Source organism: Conger conger, chromosome 13 (genome assembly GCF_963514075.1).
Source record: "Conger conger chromosome 13, fConCon1.1, whole genome shotgun sequence".
Classification (NCBI taxonomy): domain Eukaryota; kingdom Metazoa; phylum Chordata; class Actinopteri; order Anguilliformes; family Congridae; genus Conger; species Conger conger.
Window position 1 is genome coordinate 23,955,385 of NC_083772.1, and position 21,923 is coordinate 23,977,307.

At 42.1% G+C, this 21,923-nt stretch overlaps 1 protein-coding gene across 6 annotated transcripts in view; it reads right to left on the reverse strand.

Annotated features, from left to right (window-relative positions):
- Nucleotides 1-21,923, reverse strand: part of mre11a (MRE11 homolog A, double strand break repair nuclease) — a 56,677-nt gene that overhangs the window by 14,944 nt on the left and 19,810 nt on the right. For all 6 annotated transcript variants that reach the window (XR_009704603.1, XM_061216658.1, XM_061216653.1 and 3 more), the window contains exons 9-12: nt 21,697-21,868; nt 17,793-17,873; nt 12,314-12,440; nt 10,640-10,743 (exon numbers count right to left, since the gene is read on the reverse strand). Coding sequence is in view for 5 of the 6 variants with exons in the window: in XM_061216658.1 (XP_061072642.1) it covers nt 10,640-10,743; nt 12,314-12,440; nt 17,793-17,873; nt 21,697-21,868 (484 nt within the window). In the remaining variant the exon portion in view is untranslated. The remainder of the gene's footprint in view (nt 1-10,639; nt 10,744-12,313; nt 12,441-17,792; nt 17,874-21,696; nt 21,869-21,923) is intronic.

The window sequence follows — 21,923 nt, forward strand, 5'->3', positions numbered from 1 at the left end:
CTAGCCAACTAAAAATACCGATACACAAAGCAAGTCACAGAGACAACAATTAAGGTTCACAGGGAGGTAGGGAGGGATGGGGAGAGGTGCTGCTTGAAGAGGTGTGTCTTCAGCTTGCGCTTGAAGGTGGGGAGAGATTCTATAGTTCTGACCTCAACGGGGAGTTCGTTCCACCACCGTGGTTCTGAGAGGGGGAGGTGCCAAGTGGCCTGTGGAGGCTGAACGAAGAGGTCTGGCAGGGGTGTAGGGTCTGATGATTTTTTGCAGAGTACAAAAATGAGGCGGAATAATTCAATGCATTCAAGGAGAAACACCTCATTCCTCCCATCAAATATGGCAGTGGGTCATTGACGTTTTGGAGATTTTAAATTTACAATTAAGTACCAGGAAATCTAGTCAGAAAATCTGGTTACCTCTGCTACCTGAGTCTAGGTTGTAGGTAGATTGATTGTCCAGCAGGACAATGACTTCAAACAGAGATCAAAATCCACACTGAAATGGTTAAGTAAAAACAGCATCCATTTTCTGCAGTGGCCGTCTCAGACTCCAGACTTGCCGAAAAACATGTGGTGTGAACTGAAGAGGGGGGGTTATCCCAAGGATATCAATGACTCTGAAAAGTTCTACATTAAAATCCCACCAAATGTGTTCTCTAACCTCATCACAATTGATAGGAAAAGACTCATGGCTGTCATCTTTCCCAGGGGTGTTTGCACAATGTATTGACCCCGAGGTGCCAATAATTGTGGAACCTGCTTTTTGGGAAATAACATTTTTATTTGGAAAAAAAACTTGTGCACTACTTTACGCATGGAAAATAAAGTTTATGTCAATTATCAAGGGTGCCAATAATTGTGTGTTCAGAGATGTTCTCCTGCATATCACTGTTGTAAAGTGTGGTTATTTGCATTACTGTCATCCTTCCTGTCAGCTTTGACCAGTCTATCCCTTCTCCACTGACCGCTCTCATTAATGATGCATTTTTGCCCACAGAACTGCTGCTCACTGGATGTTTTTGCTTTGGCCGATTAAATATTTGCTTTGACAAGCTGGTGTACAGGCCTACCGAATATAGTGCTCAATGAGTATAAAGTGATACACTCCGCGATCATTTTATCAATAATAACATTAAAATGTGCAGCTACAGAACATTTTATTGTTCATCACTGTATTTCCAGAGAACTGTGATTTCTGCCTCATCTTCACCTTGGAATCACTGTAATGCTTGTAGAATTGTTTGATTACAAATGAAAAATTGGGTACAGTACAGTACAGAGCCAAATTTATTAAAAATATAAATATAAAAACATTTTGGATGGCACTGAATATGTCCTTGAAAAACAATGAAATCTAAGGAAAAGACACTATTTTTTTGATGACACTATCTCTCTTCAATGCTTCAATTTCTAAGATGTACAAAAGTGAAAAGTCCTTTAAAATGGACACTACACTTTCAGTGTTTAATGGATGATAAATTAGCTGATAATCCATGAATTAACATTTCAAAATGCAACATTCTAGTGAGTCACATTGCACTTGAGCACTGTATGGAGAGAGATGGATTATGAAATTCGCTCAACTCCTAATAGCCCCCCATGATTTTTCATTTATTGTACAGTGGCATGAAAAAGTATTTAGCCCCTTCCTGATTTCCTTTATTATTGTATGTTTGTCATACTGAATATTTAATGAATATTATTATTACTTCAAAAAATAAAAATTGTATTTCACAAAAATCTCTTTCTGTGAGGACAAACAGCATAGATTATTTTCTGTAAAATACTGGTTAAGGAACACACCTGAAGGGTATGAGGTGCCTCTCCTTTTATGCATCTCTGTTTCCATGGCAAACATGCCGATGTTGAATTAGACCAAAACATTCAATTTTGGTGGTATAAATTATGACTGAACGAAGGTACTGTGGTTAGATGACACCAAATTAAATGTTTTTGGTTCCATTGAAACATTAATAAAATACAGTATTTTTCACACGTTGGCATTCTGAGTTTCTCAATAATTATATTGTTTTATAGTTTTAATTAAAACATTTTTGTATATTGCCAGTCAGGGGTGCCAATAATTCTGGAACGCACTGTACTCATTTATTTGTAATTAATTACATTTATGCGGTTGTGTTGGCTCTGTTTCCATCACAACCACATCAATTCAGCACTATACACTTGTTCAGACTAAATAAAGACAGAATTCATGCATTTTGATATCCCACAAATAGATTCTCTCATTTGTAACTAAGAACCTCCTGTTATTAACAGTGAGGTAACCAAGAACCTATTCTAAGATACCTGTCAGTCAGAGCACTTTCAAATGAAGTACCACATGCACAGTGATTGTCGAGAACATTTGGATTTGAACTGAATGCTGCCTTGTGTATGTGTCCTGGCTCAAAATCAGGCAAAGGCAGTATTTCTACCAAAATGATACAGGGTTAGACCCCAGCCAAAACTCATCTGATTCACATAGTAGACATTACAAGGAACCAGTTTTATATTTATATGTGCAGTTTTATATTCTAATAACCCCAATTTTTGTTGTCCGTGTAACAATTCAACTCCAGCATGATTTGCATGATAACACAGCAGTGTGAAAACTAAACAGTAAGAGAATCAGATTGACCTCACCTATTTTGTATCTGCAACCTTTTGAACTCCCCACAGTCCACAGTCCATAAGCACATCATTTTTACATCAGTTCTTTTTTTTCTTTACAGAGTTTAGCAATTTTTGTTCAAAGTACATCATTTAACTATTTCCTATTCCTGATTCATTTTACTGTAGGTCCTTTGAACATTTAGTTTTTGAATAATTTTTAATTACTGTAGATTATTATGAAAATATACACTCACCAATTTATTAGGTAGACCTGTACACCAGCTTGTTAATGCAAATATGTAATCAGCCAATCATATGGCAACAACTAAATGCATAAAAGCATGCAGACGTGGTAAAAAGGTTCAGCTGTTTTTCTGGCTAAATGTCAGTATGGGGTAAAAATGTGATCCAAGTTACTTTGACCATGGAATGATTATTGGTACCAGACAGGATGGTTTGAATATCTCAGAAACTGCTGATCTCCAGGGATTTTCGCACACAACGGTCTCTAGAGTTTGCAGTGAACAGTGTTAAAAACAAAAAACATCCAGTGTGTAGCAGTTCTGCAGGCAGAAATGTGTTGCTAATGAGAGATCAGTGGAGAAGGGCCAGACTGATCAAAGCTGACAGGAAGGTGACAGGTTACTCAAATAACCACACATTACAACAGTGGTATGCAGAAGAGCATCTCTGAACACATCAAACCTCTTAAGCCAGGGGTGTCCAACTGAATCCCCAGGGGGCCGCAGTGTCTGCGGGTTTTTGTGGTTTCCTTTCAATCAGCTGCCAATTAAGGCCTTGAGAACAAGGTGTGTGGATACTTTAATCAATCAATGACTTGAATGAACCCAGAACACCCCAAAAACCAGCAGACACTACGGCCCTCCAGGACTGGAGTTTGACACCTGTGTCTTAAACGGATAGGCTACAGCAGCAGAGGACCAACAAAAAGTCTAATAAATACCTAATAAACTGCTCAGTGTATAAATAAAATAAATTCATTATAATCAAGTACACCGAAGCAAAGAAAATGCTGAAGGCGAACAAAATAAAATTCAAAACTCCATTCCCAGCAAGACTACAAGTCTTCTATGAAGACTGAACTCTGCTGTATCATACAGCAGCGGAGGCAATGAGGGACATGGCAGAGAGGGGATACCATCTCCCCCCACACTGGAGGATGAGATTGAGAATATGTCATGGCAGGGAACTGGGAAGCAACATGGGAAAAGTAAGGACAAGCCACACAAACCTCAATGCAAGACGAAGCTGCAGAGCTTCAGAAAGGACGATCCAGGGCGGGACTGAGTATGATCTTAATCGAAAATAGGTAACGTTTGTGAATAAGATTTATTGGCAAGATTTATTTTATGGTTTCATTTATAATTGTTTTGGTGCAAAGTAAAACTCCTGTGTGGTTTTCATTAAGAGACGGTAATGTCAGGTGTCTCACTTAAAAAGAGACTGAAGGTTAAATTTCAAACAATTTTTTGGTTTTGAATTGTCTTGAGGAAATGTAGTTTATTTTCTTTATTCTTCTCACTACCTGGAATGAACCTGGCTGCTCTCCATTCCGGCGTGAAGTGAGATCTTGCTTGCTTTCTTTCTTTCCTTTGAAGCCCAAGGTGCAATGACGCTTAACATTGGAAGTAAGAGTGAAGCTTGATGTTAATTGTTTTCAAGTGTTATTATGGAAGGGTTTTCAAGGGAAGATATTGGAGATTTCAGATAAAGAACACGGAGGGGAAATTTTCGCATTGTTATTGATAGATGATGACAGATTATGACAAATAAAATGAAAATCGTTTCATTCAATGTAAATGAGATACTTAACCCTATTAAAAGAAGTAAAATGAGGGTGCATTTAATTTTTTTTTAACAAGAAACACACTTCAATCGGAACATGAGAAATGAACGAAAATTGTTTTCATGTAATTGTTGTCATGTAAATTGGACCAAAAGAGAGAAGCCATATTAATATCTAATAAAGTACCATTTCAAAAGCTCTCAGAAATTAAAGATTAAGAGGGAAGGTATGTATTGGTATCTGGGGAAAATAGAGAATATAACATTATTCAACATAGGGTGGCACGGATAGTGCAGTGGGTAGCACTGCTGCCGCACAGCAAGGAGGTCCTGGGTTCTAATCCCCGTCGGCCAGGGCCTCTTTGTGTGGAGTTTGCATGTTCTCCCCGTGTCTGCGTGGGTTTCCTCCGGGTACTCCGGTTTCCTCCACAGTCCAAAGACATGCAGGTTAGGCTGATTGGAGAGTCTAAATTGCCCATAGGTATGAGTGTGTGAGTGAATGGTGTGTGTGCCCTGCGATGGACTGGCGACCTGTCCAGGGTGTATTCCTGCCTTTCGCCCAATGTATGCTGGGATAGGTTCCAGCCCCCCTGCGACCCTGTTCAGGATAAGCGGGTTAAGATAATGGATGGATGGATGGATGGATTATTCAGACATTTTTGTATTTAATTTTAAAAAGTAACATATTACAGTAAGCAATTGACTATTTTTACATAAAAACTTAATTAAGGCTGTCTGAGATCAGAAGCAAGGAGCCTACCAAAGCCTGCAGAAGAACTGTGGCAAGTTCTCCAACATGCTTGGAACAACCTCCCTGCTGATTGTCTTATAGAACTGCAGGACACTGTTGGCCATCTCAGAGAAGTGATGCAGTTTTAATGCTGAAGGGTGGTCACAAAAAATATTAATTTGATTCAGTTTTTAACTATTCTGCCAAATTACTAAAATGTAATGTAAAATGTATAGTACGTTTATTTAGGACCTTTCATTGAATTATTTTTGTAAGAATCTTATCTATACAGAATGTTATACAGGTGCCTAAGACTTTTGCACAGTACTGTATATGTTTCCAGTGAATAATTAATTAAGGTTCTATCAAAAAAAGGTATAACGAGGAAATGGCTTCTCTGTAATTCCCCAATGAGGAATAACTGGATTCCTCATTGGACACTCATGTTATGGAGATGTATTTCATGGAGAAACATCCCCTCTTCTTTTAACAACAGTCCGTAAACGTCTGGGAACTGAGGAGACCAGTTGCTGGAGTTTTGGGAGAGGAATGTTGTCCCATTCTTGTCTGATATAGGATTCTAGCTGCTCAACAGTCCTGGGTCTTCTTTGTCTTATTTTTCGTTTCATGATGCGCCAAATGTTTTCAATTGGTGAAAGGTCTGGACTGCAGGCAGGCCAGTTCAGCACCCGGACTCTTCTTCTCCGAAGCCATGCTGTTGTAATAGATGCAGTATGTGGTTTAGCATTGTCTTGCTGGAATATGCAAGGCCTTACCTGAAAAAGACGTAGTCTAGATGGGAGCATGTGTTGCTCTAAAACCTCTATATACCTTTCAGAATTGATGGTGCCTTTCCAGATGTGCAAGCTGCCCATTCCATAGGCACTAATGCACCCCCATACCATCAGAGATTGTACTGAGGCTTTTGTACTGAGCGCTGATAACAAGCCGGATGATCCCTCTCATCTTTAGTCCGGAGAACGCGGCGTACATGGTTTCCAAAAACTATGATTTCCGGAAGTGATCCTGAGCCCATGCAGTGATTTCTGTTACAGAATCATGCCTGTTTTTAATGCAGTGCCGTCTGAGGGCCCGAAGATCACGGGCATCCAGTATTGGTTTTCGGCCTTGTCCCTTGCGCACAGAGATTTTTTCCAGATTCTCTTAATCTTTTGATTATATTATGTACTGTAGATGATGAGATTTTCAAAGTCTTCGCAATTTTACGTTGAGGAATATTATTCTGAAATTTTTCCACAATTCCACAATTCCACAGATTGGTGATCCTCTGCCCATCTTTACTTCTGAGAGACTCTGCCTCCCTAAGATGCTCTTTTTAATGTTACCAATCATGTTACTTGTTACATTTCTTTTTAGTACTACTTACTTTTCCAGCCTTTTATTGCCCCCGTCCCAACTTTTTTGAGACGTGTTGCTGCCATCAAATTCAAAATAACTTAATTTTTTCCTTAAAATCTTCTCAATTTAAATATTTGATGTGTTTTCTATGTTCTATTCTGAATGAAATATGGGTTCATGAGATTTGCAAATCATTGCATTCTGTTTTTATTTACATTTTACAAAGCATCCCAACTTTTTTGGAATTGGGCTTGTAAAATAAAGAGAGGGCTTTTGTATGGCTAAGTAGTAGGCCTTGAGTTGGTGTAAGGTATTTATGGATGAGTGGGTAAATATACAAATTATACTATACATATACATGGGACTACTCTGACATGTTTTTATAGATTTATGTACATACCTTTATCTATATATATATATATATATATATATATATATATATACACTGCTCAAAAAACGCTTAAACAACACATCCTAGATCTCGAATGAAATATTCCAGTAAAAAATCTAATACATTACATAGTGGAATGCGTTGAGAACAAAATAACATAAGAATGATCAATGGAAATCAAAATCATTAACCCATGGAGGTCTGGATTCAGAATCATACTCAAAATAAAAGTGGAAAAATCAGATCACAGGCTGATCCAACTTCTGTGGAAATTACTCAAGACAATTCAAAATGAGGCTCAGTAGTGTGTGTGGCCTCCACGTGCCTGTATGCACTCCCTACAATGTCTGGGCATGCTCCTGATGAGACGATGGATGTTCTCGACGAGGGATCTCCTCCCAGACCTGGATCAGGGCATCAGTCAACTCCTGGACAGTCTGTGGTGCGACGTGGCGTCGGTGGATGGAACGAGACATGATGTCCCTGAGGTGCTCGATTGGATTCAGGTCTGGGGAACGGGCAGGCCAGTCCATAGCATCAATGCCTTCGTCATGCAGGAACTGCTGACACACTCCAGCCACATGAGGCCGAGCATTGTCATGCATCAGAAGGAACCCAGGGCCCACTGCACCAGCATATGGTGTGACAATGGGTCTGAGGATCTCATCCCGGTACCTAATGGCAGTCAGGGTACCTCTGGCTAGCACATGGAGGTCTGTGTGGCCCTCCAAGGATATGCCTCCCCAGACCATCACTGACCCACCGCCAATCCGCCATGCTGGAGGATGTTGCAGGCAGCAGAACGTTCTCCACAGCGTCTCCAGACTGTCACATGTGCTCAGTGTGAACCTGCTCACATCCGTGAAGAGCACAGGGTGCCAATGGTGAATCTGTCAATCCTGGTGTTCTCTGGCAAATGCCAATCGGGCTACACGGTGTTGGGCTGTGAGCACAGGCCCCACTTGTGGATGTCGGGCCCTCATACCACCCTCATGGAGTCTGTTTCTCACAGTTTGAGCAGAAACATGCACATTAGTGGCCTGCTGGAGGTCATTTTGTAGGGCTCTGGCAGAGCTCCTCCTGTTTCTCCTTGCACAAAGGAGCAGATAGCGGTCCTGCTGCTGGGTTGTTATCCTCCTACGGCCCCCTCCACGTCTCCTGGTGTACTGGCCTGTCTCCTGGTATCTCCTCCATGCTCTTGACACTGTGCTGGGAGACACAGCAAACCTTCTTGCCACAGCGCGCATTGATGTGCCATCCTGGATGAGCTGCACTACCTGAGCAACTTCTGTGGGTTGCAGACACCGCCTCATGCTACCTCTAGTGGCGAGGGCACTGGCAAAATGCAAAAGTGACCAAAAATCAGCCAGAAAGGATGAGGACAGGGAAATGGTCCGTGGCCACAACCTGCAGAGCCATTCCTTTATAGGGGTAGTCTTGCTAATTGCCTCTCATTTCCACCTGTTGTCTGTTCCATTTGCACAACAGCAGGTGAAATTGATTCACAATCAGTGTTGCTTCCTAACTGGACAGGTTGATATCCCAGAAGTGTGATTGACTTGGAGTTACATTGTAATGATTATGTGTTCACTTTATTTTTTTGAGCAGTGTATATATATATATGCATTACATCCTTCTTTACGTGTATGCATGTGCCTATGCTAGGTACTGATCAATTTCCCCAGACAATTTAAGAATTCAAATAAATAAAAAAACATTATAATCATGAAGCTTCAAACCTATGCTTTGTTCGCCAGAATATCTAATTTTAAATTTAACATGCTTTTAAATTTTTTAATTCTGCAAATCTACCATGAGATATCAACTGTGGGAAAGAATTATAATCTCTTAAAAAGCACAAGAACTTTTATTCTGTGAGGAAAAAATACTCTCCCTTGAATTCTGCAGGAATTACTGTCAAGTGATTGTCCACTGACATGTCTTTCCTGGTTGTACTGTAGCACACAAACCTTTTACGAAACATAAAACCTACTTTTAAAATTATGACCTTAATTCATACAGAACTCCAGATCTTGGGCTCTAATTTCTGGCTGACGCATCACATATGCCTGGCCATCATGAATTTTCATATGCCTCAGCCCATTTTGAATAATGAGTCAGGGATGCATGGGCGGATGGGGGAGTTTATGTACGCAGTGTATTTCTATACTTCTACTTTATAATTTGACTCTACAGGAAGTTCCCCAAGTTCTGAAGTCGTCAGCCGCAGCTGAAAAGTAGCTGAATTAGCAGTGGAGGCGCCATAATTGGTGAAAACACTGAGACTGAACAAGGAAAAGAGGGGACTTCTGTCTACTTCTCTATTAATTTTTATGTGAATCAGGCAAAATGTCGAAAGAATTAAACTTAACCTAACTCCCAAAGCAGACTCAAGACAGGCGCGTTGGTTTATTAGCTCTCAGTGCACCACCAGAGCACACTCCGAGCGCTTTCCGGTCGTCGGTAAATTCAGGGCAAATAAAGCTAATAAACGAATGCACACATCTTTGTGCATGCTGCGGTTTGTACTTAAATTAACAAAGGAGCTCGAGAAATAATATGTCACTGACAGGATTTGAACTAAAATAGGTGGCCAAGACGATTGAAAAATTCACAATTTCTTCCATAGCAATTGCACTAAAGCTGCCACTTTTTTGGTTGTAGATAATCAAATGGAAAATTCTAAATTATGAGAATGTAATTAAGGCTTGTAATTAAGGCTACTCATCCGTATTGCGGTCAATATCAGAGACCAAAAACAAGCCAGGTTATGGTTTTGTCTGGATTGTCATTAGATTTAAAAAAAGTTGTATGTACATGGGTGCTGTAGCCTATGGTCTATCCATGTAGCCTATGGTCTATCCATTCCAAATGGAGTAGCCAAGAAACACTGTAACTCCATCAGAACTCTGAAGTGCCATTTGGAAAAAATATGGGTTCTATGACAAGGTATGAAAGCTGCAACTGCCCTCCTAACCCTTCAAAGGCTGACACTTTTCCCTACCCATTGAGATTGCTGAGTTCCGTTCAGTGCGCCATGTCATTGCTCTTCAGTAACCATGGCCACAAACTGTGCCCATATCATGCGCACCATTGATTCCAGAAAATAGAGCCTATTGCATCTAGCAAGTTCTCAGTAACAAAGAACTGCATTATCACTGACAGCAAAGAGATGCGGATTTGAATGAGTCCTCTTTTACCAGCCTTACCTTTTACCTTCACTACAGAAAGGTTGGAAATCTAGAGAGAAATGCAGCTTTGTGCTTGCATCGCAGTGAGAACACCAATTTTTCTTTACATTTTTACAAACATTATTTTCTTTCCCTAAACTGCAATGTGCAGACAATTTTCCTCACATAAAAATCCAATCTCTATGGATCTATTGCCTGCTTATCTATATTTGCTTTGAATTATTCCCATCTCACCAGCATTTACTCTGAGGAACATTGAACTTGATTTGGAACATTATTTTCTCCTGTCACAGAGACTTATTTAGAGGCCCTTATCTTGTAGTTATTATGTTTGCTTTTCAATGCAGACCCAACATCCACACAATACTATTTATACATTCGTATGGGAAATTAGGAAAGATAAATCTGATTTTATTTATTCTTTTCCTGGCTCTTTTTCCAGAGTTAATCTGAAACATCCACCTGAGACATAATGGTCCTCGCCACCGTTTCTCCATTATTTCACTATCAGAATACTTGTGCACATTACTTTGCCATCGTGCCTTATACTCACTTTCTCAGCCGTTTCAAAGTACTGTTTCACCAAGTCCTCCACTCGCAGCTGCATCACGTCAGAGGAGGTGCGGTTCAGTATCAGATCAAAGTCAATGTCCTCACCTGCACAAAACCAGAGATGGGGACTAAGTGAGAAAGAAGGCAGCCAAATCATGTAACTGAAGCACTGGATTAAAGGCCAGACAGCAAATGCCAAAATGACTTGCCACGGTGATGCGTTCTGGCCAATCACTGTGGTATCAGTGCAAAAGAGTCTGTGTGTGGAAGAAAGTCACGTGATGCAATACCACCCTGCCAATGGTATTACTATCATCATTTGCCCGCTTGGTTTTTTAATACACTGAGCAGCAGTGCCGTGTGACTCCCCTGGGAGGGAGATTCGGCACTTCCAGCATTTTTGTCTTGTTTTCCTGCCTCACAGTAGCTTCCATGACTTTCATTGGCATAACTCTGGTCCTCATGACAAATGCCAATAACAGACCCCAAAAGCCTAGAATCAAGACTAGATACTGAAAGTACTCTTATGCTTGCACTTAGGAAGCAACTAAATATTTTAACATGTATTTTAACATTAATGCCAAGTAGAAGTAGAAGTGGCTGTATAGGTAGTTACGTAAACACCTATAGCAGTATACCACCTCAACGTTAACTATGTGTTCCCTCGTCTAACTGATTTCCTTTTCTGCGCACCACATTTCAAGCTGCTATAGGAAGACAATGAAATGTAATAAAAGTATCTGAGAACATTCAATCGAACATTCAGGGAAAACGACTGATATTGCTTATTAGTATTGGACTGACACTGTAGCTGTGACTAGAACTGTTTAATGCCCAATTACAGCAAGTCACCATGGATACCTCAGCAGTGAGTCACTGCCTCACTGTCTGAGGTGATTTATTTCACATATCATTTATGGTCAGATGCTTTTTTTCCCTGTAAGACCATTTTTTCCCCTGTATGGCCCTAATGTTTTCTTCTTGTACAGGGCACCACTGTTAAGATTTTTACACATACATTTTAATCCTCAGACCCACACGACTTCACTCAGACTAAGATATCAAGAAACAATATTACAATTATAGAGAATTAATACAAGCAGACACATTATAACAGTGGTATTATTACAGTAATACCTAGCAGGTTATTTGCATTAAGCCTGAACTAATGTTATCTTCTCAGTCAAGTCACTAAAAGTCTCTGACTTGGAAAGACATAGATGCCATTGCAATGCAGGGCACAAAATGCAGGGAGCTGATGTTAAAACATTTATGTACATGCAGGACTAGGGTGATGTTGCACTTGAGCATATTACTTGAACAATCAAACCCATTCTGGCTAAGACAGACAAAACCATATGTTCAAAAAATTTAACATGCCTGTGTTCCCATAAAAGCAGCTATTTAATGAAAGTTTCTTATCGACTGCTATGAATATGGCACCTGTTGGTCCATCAGTAGAGAGTAGGTATTTTGGATTTACAGGCAACCCCAAAGAGGATGAAATACTGTTTCACAGCCAACTGCCATCATTTGTATAAGCATGTCCACAAAGAGTACTACCGAACACAAAAACCACTGCAGTATAATTACGGAATTAAATGGTTGGCATTTATATAGTGCTTTTATCCAAAGCAATTCAATACAAAATGCAAGGAACCAAAAGTAAAATAACCTTTTGTGTTCTTGGTTTCTCGATGCCTGAAGAAGTGGATGACATCTTTGGGGTTGGCCAGGCGGTCCACAAACTTCTGGCTGAACCGCATGGTGTTGAAGGCTTCAAATCCTCCACTGTAGTCCACCTGACAAGGAGGAGAAAAGGTGTGTGGGGTTCAAAACTCTCACAAGCAGTGAACAGACTACTATACTAATGTGTTATAATATTAGATGACAAATAACTTGTTACATTTACATTACATTAATGGCATTTGGCAGACGCTCCTATCCAGAGCGACGTACAACAAAGTGCATACCCAAAACCAGGGATAAGTGCGCTGAAAGACCCTAGAGGGAAGTACAATTTCAACTGCTACCTGTACAACAAAGATAAGAACCAGGGCCTATTTTTAAACAAACAAATAAACAAACAAACAAAGCAAAAGTGACCAAACTTAACTATCCAAACACTGCTTACCTAGCCAACCAAAAATACCGATACAGAAAGTAAATCACAAAGACAATTAAGGTTCACAGGGAGGTAGGGAGGGACGGGGAGAGGTGCTGCTTGAAGAGGTGCGTCTTCAGTTTGCGCTTGAAGGTGGGCAGAGATTCTACAGTTCTGACCTCAACGGGGAGTTCGTTCCATCACCGTGGAGCCAGAACAGACAGTAGTGGTGAGTGTGAGGTGGAGGTTCGGAGAGGGGGAGGTGCCAAGCGGCATGGGGAGGCTGAACGAAGAGGTCTGGCAGGGGTGTAGGGTCTGATGATTTTTTGTAGGTAAGCTGGGGAAGACCCTTTAACTGCTTGGAAGGCTAGCACCAATGTTTTGAATTTGATGCGAGCCATGACAGGCAGCCAGTGGAGGGAAGCAGGGGGGTGACGTGTGAGTATTTGGGAAGGTTGAAGACCAGACGAGCTGCTGCATTCTGGATAAGTTGGAGGGGTCTGATGGCGGACGCTGGGAGGCCAGCCAAGAGGGAATTGCAGTAGTCCAGGCGGGACAGAACCATCACTTGGACCAGGAGCTGGGTCGAGTAGGGGGTTAGAAAGGGGCGGATTCTCCGTATGCTGTATAGGAAGAACCTGCATGACCGGGTCACTGCCGCAATGTTCTCAGAAAGGGACAGTCTGCTGTCCATCACCAGGCCGAAGTTCCTTGCACTGGGTGATGGCGTGAGTGTGGTATCCCCGAGGGAAATGGAGAGATCCAGATGGGGAGAGGTATTAGCAGGGATGAATATCATTTCGGTCTTACCTGGGTTGAGCTTTAGATGGTGATTATCCATCCAGCTCTGGATGTCACTCAGGCAAGCAGAGATACGGGCTGAAACCTGCGTATCAGATGGTGGGAACGAGATGAAGAGTTGGGTATCATCCGCATAGCAGTGGTAGGATAGCCCATGTGCAGTGATCACAGGGCCAAGGGAACGAGTGTAAAGAGAAAAAAGAAGCGGGCCTAGGACTGAGCCCTGGGGAACTCCTGTGGCAAGGGGCCGAGGTGTCAATACCGTACCAGCCCAGGCAACCTGGAAGGAGCGACCAGAGAGGTAGGACTCAATCCAGTCCAGGGCTGTGCCACAGATGCCCGTTGCTGACAGGGCGGACAGGAGGATGGAGTGATCCACAGTGTCAAAGGCAGCAGAGAGATCAAGGAGAATGAGGACAGAGGAGAGGGAGGCTGCTCATGGAGTGATTCACTGACGGAGAGGAGCGCAGTCTCTGTCGAGTGGCCCGATCTGAAGCCAGACTGATGGGGGTCTAGCAAGTTGTTGTTAGAAAAGAAAGAAGAAAGTTGAGTAGAAGCGGCTCGTTCTATGGTTTTAGAAAGAAAAGGAAGAAGAGATACCGGGCGGTAGTTCTGGATGATGGAGGGATCCAGAGTAGGCTTTTTTAGCAGCGGAGTGATGTGGGCCCTCTTGGAGGATGCTGGACAACAGCCAGAAGACAGGGAGGAGTTGACAAGGGAGGTGACAAATGGGAGAATATCAGGTGTGATAGTCTAGAGAAGAGAAGAGGGGATAGGGTCAAGGGCACAGGTTGTAGGGTGGTGGGAGAGCAGGAGATGAGAAACATCAGAGTCTGTGAGGGGGGAGAAAGTGGAAAAGGAAAGGAAGGGCCAAGAGGGGGGGAAGGGCACAGTGAGGGGGGCGGTGGTTGTAAAGGATCTGCGGATGTCTGTGACCTTTTCATCGAAAAAATCAGCAAAGTCATCAGCAGCGAAGGAGGACTGAGGTGGAGGAGGTGGTTCGTTGCGGAGAGAGGAGAAAATAGAGAACAGTTTCCGGGGGTTAGAAGTGGAGTTCTGAATTTGTGTTTGATAGTATTTTGCTTTGGCGGCAGTGACAGCGGAAGAGAATGCCGCCAGGAGAGACTGGTAAGTTGTGAGGTCTGAAGCGTCTCTGGATTTTCCCCACTTCCTCTCCGCTGTGCGGAGGCTGGCCCTGGAGGTACGGAGGGTGTCAGATATCCAAGGACTGGGGGGGATGTGCGAGGCGGCTTTGAGATAGGGGGACAGAGAAAGTCAACTTGTAATGCAGAAATTCTAACTGCAGTAATGCACAGGAGTAATTCCAGAGGCAGTTATGAAAATCAATATGGTCCAGTGATGTATGTTTGCTGGCATGCATTTGCTTGCTGATGTTTGCCATATTCTGCAATATGTTTCAAGCCAAAAGCAAAGACATATTTGTGAATTCAATACTGGGCTCTTTGAATTCTGTGTTCAGGAAAAAAGAGAAAAAAGAGAAAATTGTTTCTCTCTGGGCACAAAACAGATGTGTATTTATAGCCCAGGTGAATCTAAAGCTGACTCAGATGTCCTATACTTGAGGGCTTCCTGTACGGAGCTCATCATACAAAAGTGTAGCAGACAAAATTCCACTAAGTGCTCGATGTCTGAGCCACAGCATGCCATGTCCCTCAATAACGTGACGCTTGGAAGACCCTGTTGATTTGCCCTCAGCAGTAAATGCCCTTTGAAGTCTACACAAACTGCACTCGGTGTCAGAAACTAATCACACCACAGCAGTAACAACTCTAATCTGAAAGCACAAATCTTGCAGCCAACCACAACCCTACCCTCTAACTCCAGACTCTACATCCCTCCATACATTTTCCAAATGGGAGTACAACACAATTTTGGGCAATACAACCCATTCCAGAAAGAATTACAGTAGCAGAGTGTGTATTTCTTTTTACCAGTTTTGATAGAATATCTTCCATGACACTACACCTGCCTTTATGTGTAGAGGCCTATAAAAACAACATTGATACTGCACCACTACTATTTTAACTACATTGACCACATTGAAATGCATCACAAGTGCTTTGGGAAAGCGCAGGTTTCACCATGGGTAAGCAGAAAGCCAAAGCTGAATTACAGCCTCTTAAATGTAATACACAGAGAGAGATGTATTGCTACAGAGAGTTTTAACTGACATGACAATTTATAATCATATCACACACTATGACAATTGTTTATTCTGGAAGTTACATTGTCACCTTTCTCTCTCATCGAATCTGTTTAAAACATTCCCATGGTCTCAGATCAAACCTTAACTGCAGGGGTAAGGAACAATAGCTGGTATAAAAGGCTAGATGGGAGAGTTCAGTTGTCTAGGAGGCTGTGCTTAATTGCTCTGTAGCAAACCCAGCTGGCTGACTGAGTGCCCATAGTCTGCTTGCCAAAGCTACACATTCAGGGCCAGATTTACGTACACGAAGGTCACTGCACAAAATGCGGCCTGACGAGTTTGTGTTTGCGAGGTCACAGTCTGCCTGAAATTAACGTCTCATTTACGAAGGCTACAGCTCATTTAGCAATCAGCGAATGGGACTGCCCACAAATTGCATTTTGCGAAAGAGACTGATCTTAAACAGCAACAAGTGTTTAGTGCATTGAATATCTTCACTTTATGTGGCGATATCCATGTATCGGCTGCCATGTAAAAGTGAATCCAGTGCAGGAAAAAACGCGTACATATCCCAGCTGCGGCGCCTATTTTAATTTGATTTTAATGCGAGATGTAACGTTGCAATGAGCTTCACTATTGTCGAGATAGAATGGGTACCAGTACATCTTCTCCCAGAAGTGTAGTTATTTGTATGGCTGGGTTTTTTTCATAGAAGTTGCATGGAATTTTCTCTTTCCCCTTAATTCCCTGTTTCTTTGGACAAAAGTGATTAAAAGCAGCATGTCATTCCATTTAGCCTATTCATATTTTTTACTTTACTCACAGTTACTGTCACTACGGTTGAGCACGTTAAGTCACCCATTGCTTTGCATGACATATGGGTTAATTTAATAAATTATATTAGGCTATACATATTTTCTGTGACAAACACGCAGCCATACTTATTGCTTGTCTGCACTCATGAATTCATATTTATTATAAATAATCTATTTGATTATTTCTTGCTCTGGGAGTTGAAATAGTGTGATTCTTGTTGCAAAGATTATTTCAGTGAATCTTCCAAGTCTAGATCTGCACACCCCGGTTTACGCCTGCTCTAAGGAGGCGGAGAAATTTCACGCAATTTTAATTGCATTAACTTTAGTAAATTCAACGGAACATATAATCAGCCATACTTATAGCACCTCTGCCCTTTATTTGCATAATCCACCATTAAATGCAAATGCATTAGGGACAGCAGGGCGTCTTTCGATGACTTGAGTAGATCACACGCATAATGCAGTTCTCACCCCATGTGCCAGTTTGATAGATACAACGCATGTTTCCTGGGCAGAATGTGTCGTATGTGTGTCTGAAATTCGGTGCAAAAGGCTTAGTACATCAGGACTTTAGTCACTTTAGACAGCTGTGAAGTAGAGTGAAAAGAATCAGTTGGTAACACTACGTGTCTCGGAAGATAACAATGGATGTTTAACCCCCGAATCAATTGTGGAGATCGCTAATACTAATCGCTAATGAGGGAATTAAACACACACACACACACACACACACACACACAAACATAAACACAAACAGCCACCAAAGTACAATGTGGAGTGCTGTGTATCTCAGCAAATACTAAAACATAGACAAGAACATTTCTTATGGTTTCATACCACATACTTTTTCTCCAATACACTTTTTCCTTATCTGTATTTCATATATAAGAAAAGCTTTCAATAAGAAACACCATCATATGAGGACAGGTTTGATTCAGAAAAATAAATTATTATTTTAGAATAAGCAATTTAATCAGTAAATATACAGAATTCAATCATCGCAATGCAATCATCAATCATCAAAATTATATTTTTCATTGAATACCTGACTGAACAAGTTGCATAATTAACTTGAATAAGTGAATTCATGTCCGTGCATACATGATTGGCTGGTAATGTTGTTAGTGAGGTCTGCAATTATTGCTAATATGAATCTGGTGAGAGGTTTCCTACATCTGCTACATTAATGCAATGCTCTTTTGAATACACAGAACTGGCAGGGCACTTGTCACAGCATGTCGGCTGAGGAAAATGGCGCACTTACTCTCAAGCGGATGAGTGGTTTCTCAGGCACCAATGGATTCCCCAAACGCTCCCTCTCAGCCTCCTCCAGCATCTCCTCAACCTGTAAAACACAGGGGTGACTGAGCAATATCTGCACACATTTGACTAGTTGCCAGAAGACAGTGAATTGGTATTTCACAACTTGAATTTCTATAGCAGTAATTTGAAATTTGAAATTTTGTAGGGGCCGCGGTGGCGCAACAGGCTAAGATGCAGCAGACTTGCGGTTAAAGTTCGCTGCAGTTGCACACCGGGGACCGGGGTTCGATTCTCGGTCCTGCCAAAAGCCAAGTTTGCAAAGCATAATTGGCTCGCTGCTCCAGGGGGAGGGACTTGGCAGGGTTAGAAGATCGCCGCACAAAAAGCACCTTGGGCGCCTCGGAATCACGGTTACAAAAAGCACCTTGGGCGCCTCGGAATCACGTTACCAGCATGTGGCGAGACGGCTTGAAGAAGGCGTGTCGCTCTCGTAGGGACGGGGTGTGGGCGGTGTATCTAATACTAGCTCTAATTGAATTAGACGGGGTACAATTGGCTACCAAATCGGGAGGGGAAAAAAGGGAAAAAATTATAAAAAAAAGAAATGAGAAATTTTACATTTAATTGTAAGAACTGAATTAGAAAGTAAAAATTCTAAAGGTAAAAACTGAATGCAAATTAAATTTCAAACTATATTATAATGGGGAAATACAAATTCAAGTTACACAATTCTAACACAATTTTTAAATACAATAATTAATCAATAAGCCCTAGGATAACATGACTGTTCCATAGCAATCTAGTCATCATTCACATCATTATGCGAGGACGCTGGTTACCTGGCCACCATGGTGTAAAGAACATTTGAATCCTTTGGCCTAAGAAACATACTGTGGTGTTTTACTGCATCACCTGGAGCTCATTATGCATCATTATTCTGTAGAGCACTCCTACATGAGGGCGGGTAAGCTGCCAGAGCTGTGAACCACATTATTAGGAACCAGAAATATCACGTCTGCAGCCTGCTGATACTTGCTTGTTAAGTGCAGTGCTTGACCTTGGTACACCATTGAAGATGCACATATAATCATAACAGATACCTAAAAATATAATAAAATATGAAGTGGACAAAGGTGTCATTGGTTTCATTTTCCAGAAAATTTTGCAAACAGATTTGAAGACCGCCTATATGGTTGTCACATGATTAGAACAGAACAAATAGGCCCATGGTCTGGTTTCCAATGAGCTATCCTTCTAGCCTTTTATTTAAAAAAGCAGCCCATGTAAAGCACTGAACATCCAGGGAATCATAATTCTAACCAACAATACATGAAACTCTGTACAGGAGGCATCTTCACACTGATCTTAGTTCAATAATGTGCTCCACAGTCAGGAATCAAATCCTGCAAAGGGCCATGTGGCTAGCAGCAGCACGGGCAGCATACTATCAAGCATTTGAGTGGTATTTGAGTGGTATACCACTCAAATGGCTCCCCCTGCCCCTGCTCTAAGCTCGTGGACCACAGCAGCCCTGCTCCACCCTGGTCCAGCCCATGCCTCACCACATCCTGGAGCTACAATTTCATCCCCCTACCCTCTAACTCCAGACTCTACATCCCTCCATACATTAGACCTATAGGCCAGCGGAGGATGGGCATGCCCCTATAGCTGGGTTCCTCCCGAGATTTCTTCCCATCGGGGAGTGTTTTCTCGCCACTGTTTGATGGGTTTTTTTTCCCCAAAAGGAGTTGTTTACTTCATATGCCATTGGGGGCTTAGGGCTGATATGTTCAATTCACTCTGTAAAGTGTCTTTGTGACAGTCTTCTGTGAAACGTGCTATACAAAATAAATTTAATAGAATTGAAATTGAATATGTTTGCTCAGGAGGAAAGGACTTTGGCTAGCAGGGTACTCTGGTGCTCTGCCCACTCCAGCTGTGCAAGAAGTGCTGTACACCACCTGAGTCCGCAGCTCAGGCAGTGCACTGCAGACTGGGAAGAACTGCCGGCTGTTTGAAAGTCCTTTGGAGAACGCACATGCTACACTACCCTCTCCCAAACTGACAAGAGAATGGTGTAGCAATGGATTGTGCAAATGCAATACTAGGCACTCCAAACGGGGAGAAAGAAAAGTACAGATGGTTTAAATCGAAGGGTTAACATGTCTCATCCATATTATTATTACATTTTATTTAATAGATTATACAAACTTCTGCCCTATTCAACACTGCTTGTTATCTTCCATCTGATATGGGCTGGCTGACTACCTATGTGAGTCAGACACCAGTATATCACAGGCCAGAATCTTCAACTCCTACAGGTCTTGAGCAAAACGCAAACATGGAAGTATGTATGGATGGTAGGAAACTACGTTTTACTCGTCTTTCTAACAAGATGGTTGTCCCCATGAATTGTATACCCCATTCACATACAAAAGCAGAGCTTGCCATGGGATAGTGAACATGGGTTCAAGCCGCTTTTTACCCTTAAGTACTGGACCTCAATGTCCCTAAGTTTACTAACTGGGGGGTTGAACATCATTAAAAGCAGGTTCAACATGGCAGGCGGTGCAGACAATCTGGTGTTCGGTCTGGCAATCCCAGACGTTATAAGATTTATTTTCTTTATTCAGTCACCTAGAGAAAGCTTAATGCAGCTACACTCATGGTCTGCAATCACGTTACAATTTATTTGCAATCAAGAAGGGCAGCCTGTAGCGTAGTGGTTAAGGTAAATGACTGGGACACGCAAGGTTGGTGGTTCTAATCCCAGTGTAGCCACAATAAGATCCGCACAGCCGTTGGGCCCTTGAGCAAGGTCCTTAACCCTGCATTGCTCCAGGGGAGGATTGTCTCCTGCTTAGTCTAATCAACTGTAGGTCGCTCTGGATAAGAGTGTCTGCCAAATGCCAATAATGTAATGCAATGTAATGCATAATTTACGGCCCAGGGGGCTAGAAGTTATATGCCTACCGAGTTAGCGCTATGGCTATGGCTATGGCCTCAGGCCAGAGACAAACATACTAGTGCGCCTCCGATCGTAGGTCATACATCATAGGTGGTAGGTGCTTCGGTGTGAAAGGGGTATTAGAAGGCATAATGGATTGTGGTAAACAATGCTTTTTTGAGAACGATGTTGACTCCATTAGCAGGAGTATTCTTTCAACAGCAAAAAAGACCCTTATATCGAATCAGGAGGCCTGTAGCGTAGTGGTTAAGGTAAATGACTGCAAGGTCGGTGGTTCGATCCCCAGAGTAGCCACAATAAGATCCTCACAGCCGTTGGGCCCTTGAGCAAGGCCCTTAACCTTGCATTGCTCCAGGGGAGGATTGTCTCCTGCTTAGTCTAATCAACTGTACATTGCTCTGGATAAGAGCGTCTGCCAAAATACCATTAATGTGTAAGTGTTAAGTGTTTAACTGATTTCACTGGTTCAAAGACCAGGAAAAAAACACAGAAAAGTTGTTCAAATACAGTGCAGTCTGTAAGCATTTAGACAGTGGTACAATATCTGTTATTTTGGCTCTGTACTCCAGCACATTGTATTTGAAATGAAACAATGAATATGAGGTTAAAGTGCAGACTGTCACCTTTAATTTGAAGGTATTTACATCCATATCAGGTGATGAATTACATCCCATGCCCCACAACCGTAATCGAATGAGCCATCCAGCAGCCCCCCAGTACTAATCCCCCTTGAAGATTTCAAAGACCCACTGATTACTGTGATATTTAAGCCCTCCCTCACATTGACCTAACTACCTAGGAGTCCACTTGACCAGACACAGCAACCGGAAAGCTCTATGTAATAAGCTGCCATCCGCAATACCCTTTAATGAGCTGCAACAAGTCTTCACTGTGAGTATGACAACCAGACGGCAGAAAGAAGGACCTAGGGACCCACCTTTGCCTGGCAGAAGCCCTCCACCTTCTGCATGACATTGGGGTGGTCAGGGTTGAAAAAGTCAGGGTGGTCCCCCAGCACCACATCCTGGATGAAGAACTGCCGGACGGTCTGCAAGGCAATCTTCTGCAAGTTCATTTTCCTGCCTTTAACTCGCAGGAGCCCAATGTGCCTGGGGTTGAAATGAAATAAAGAGAAAATAAATGCATACTCTGCCAGAAAACGAC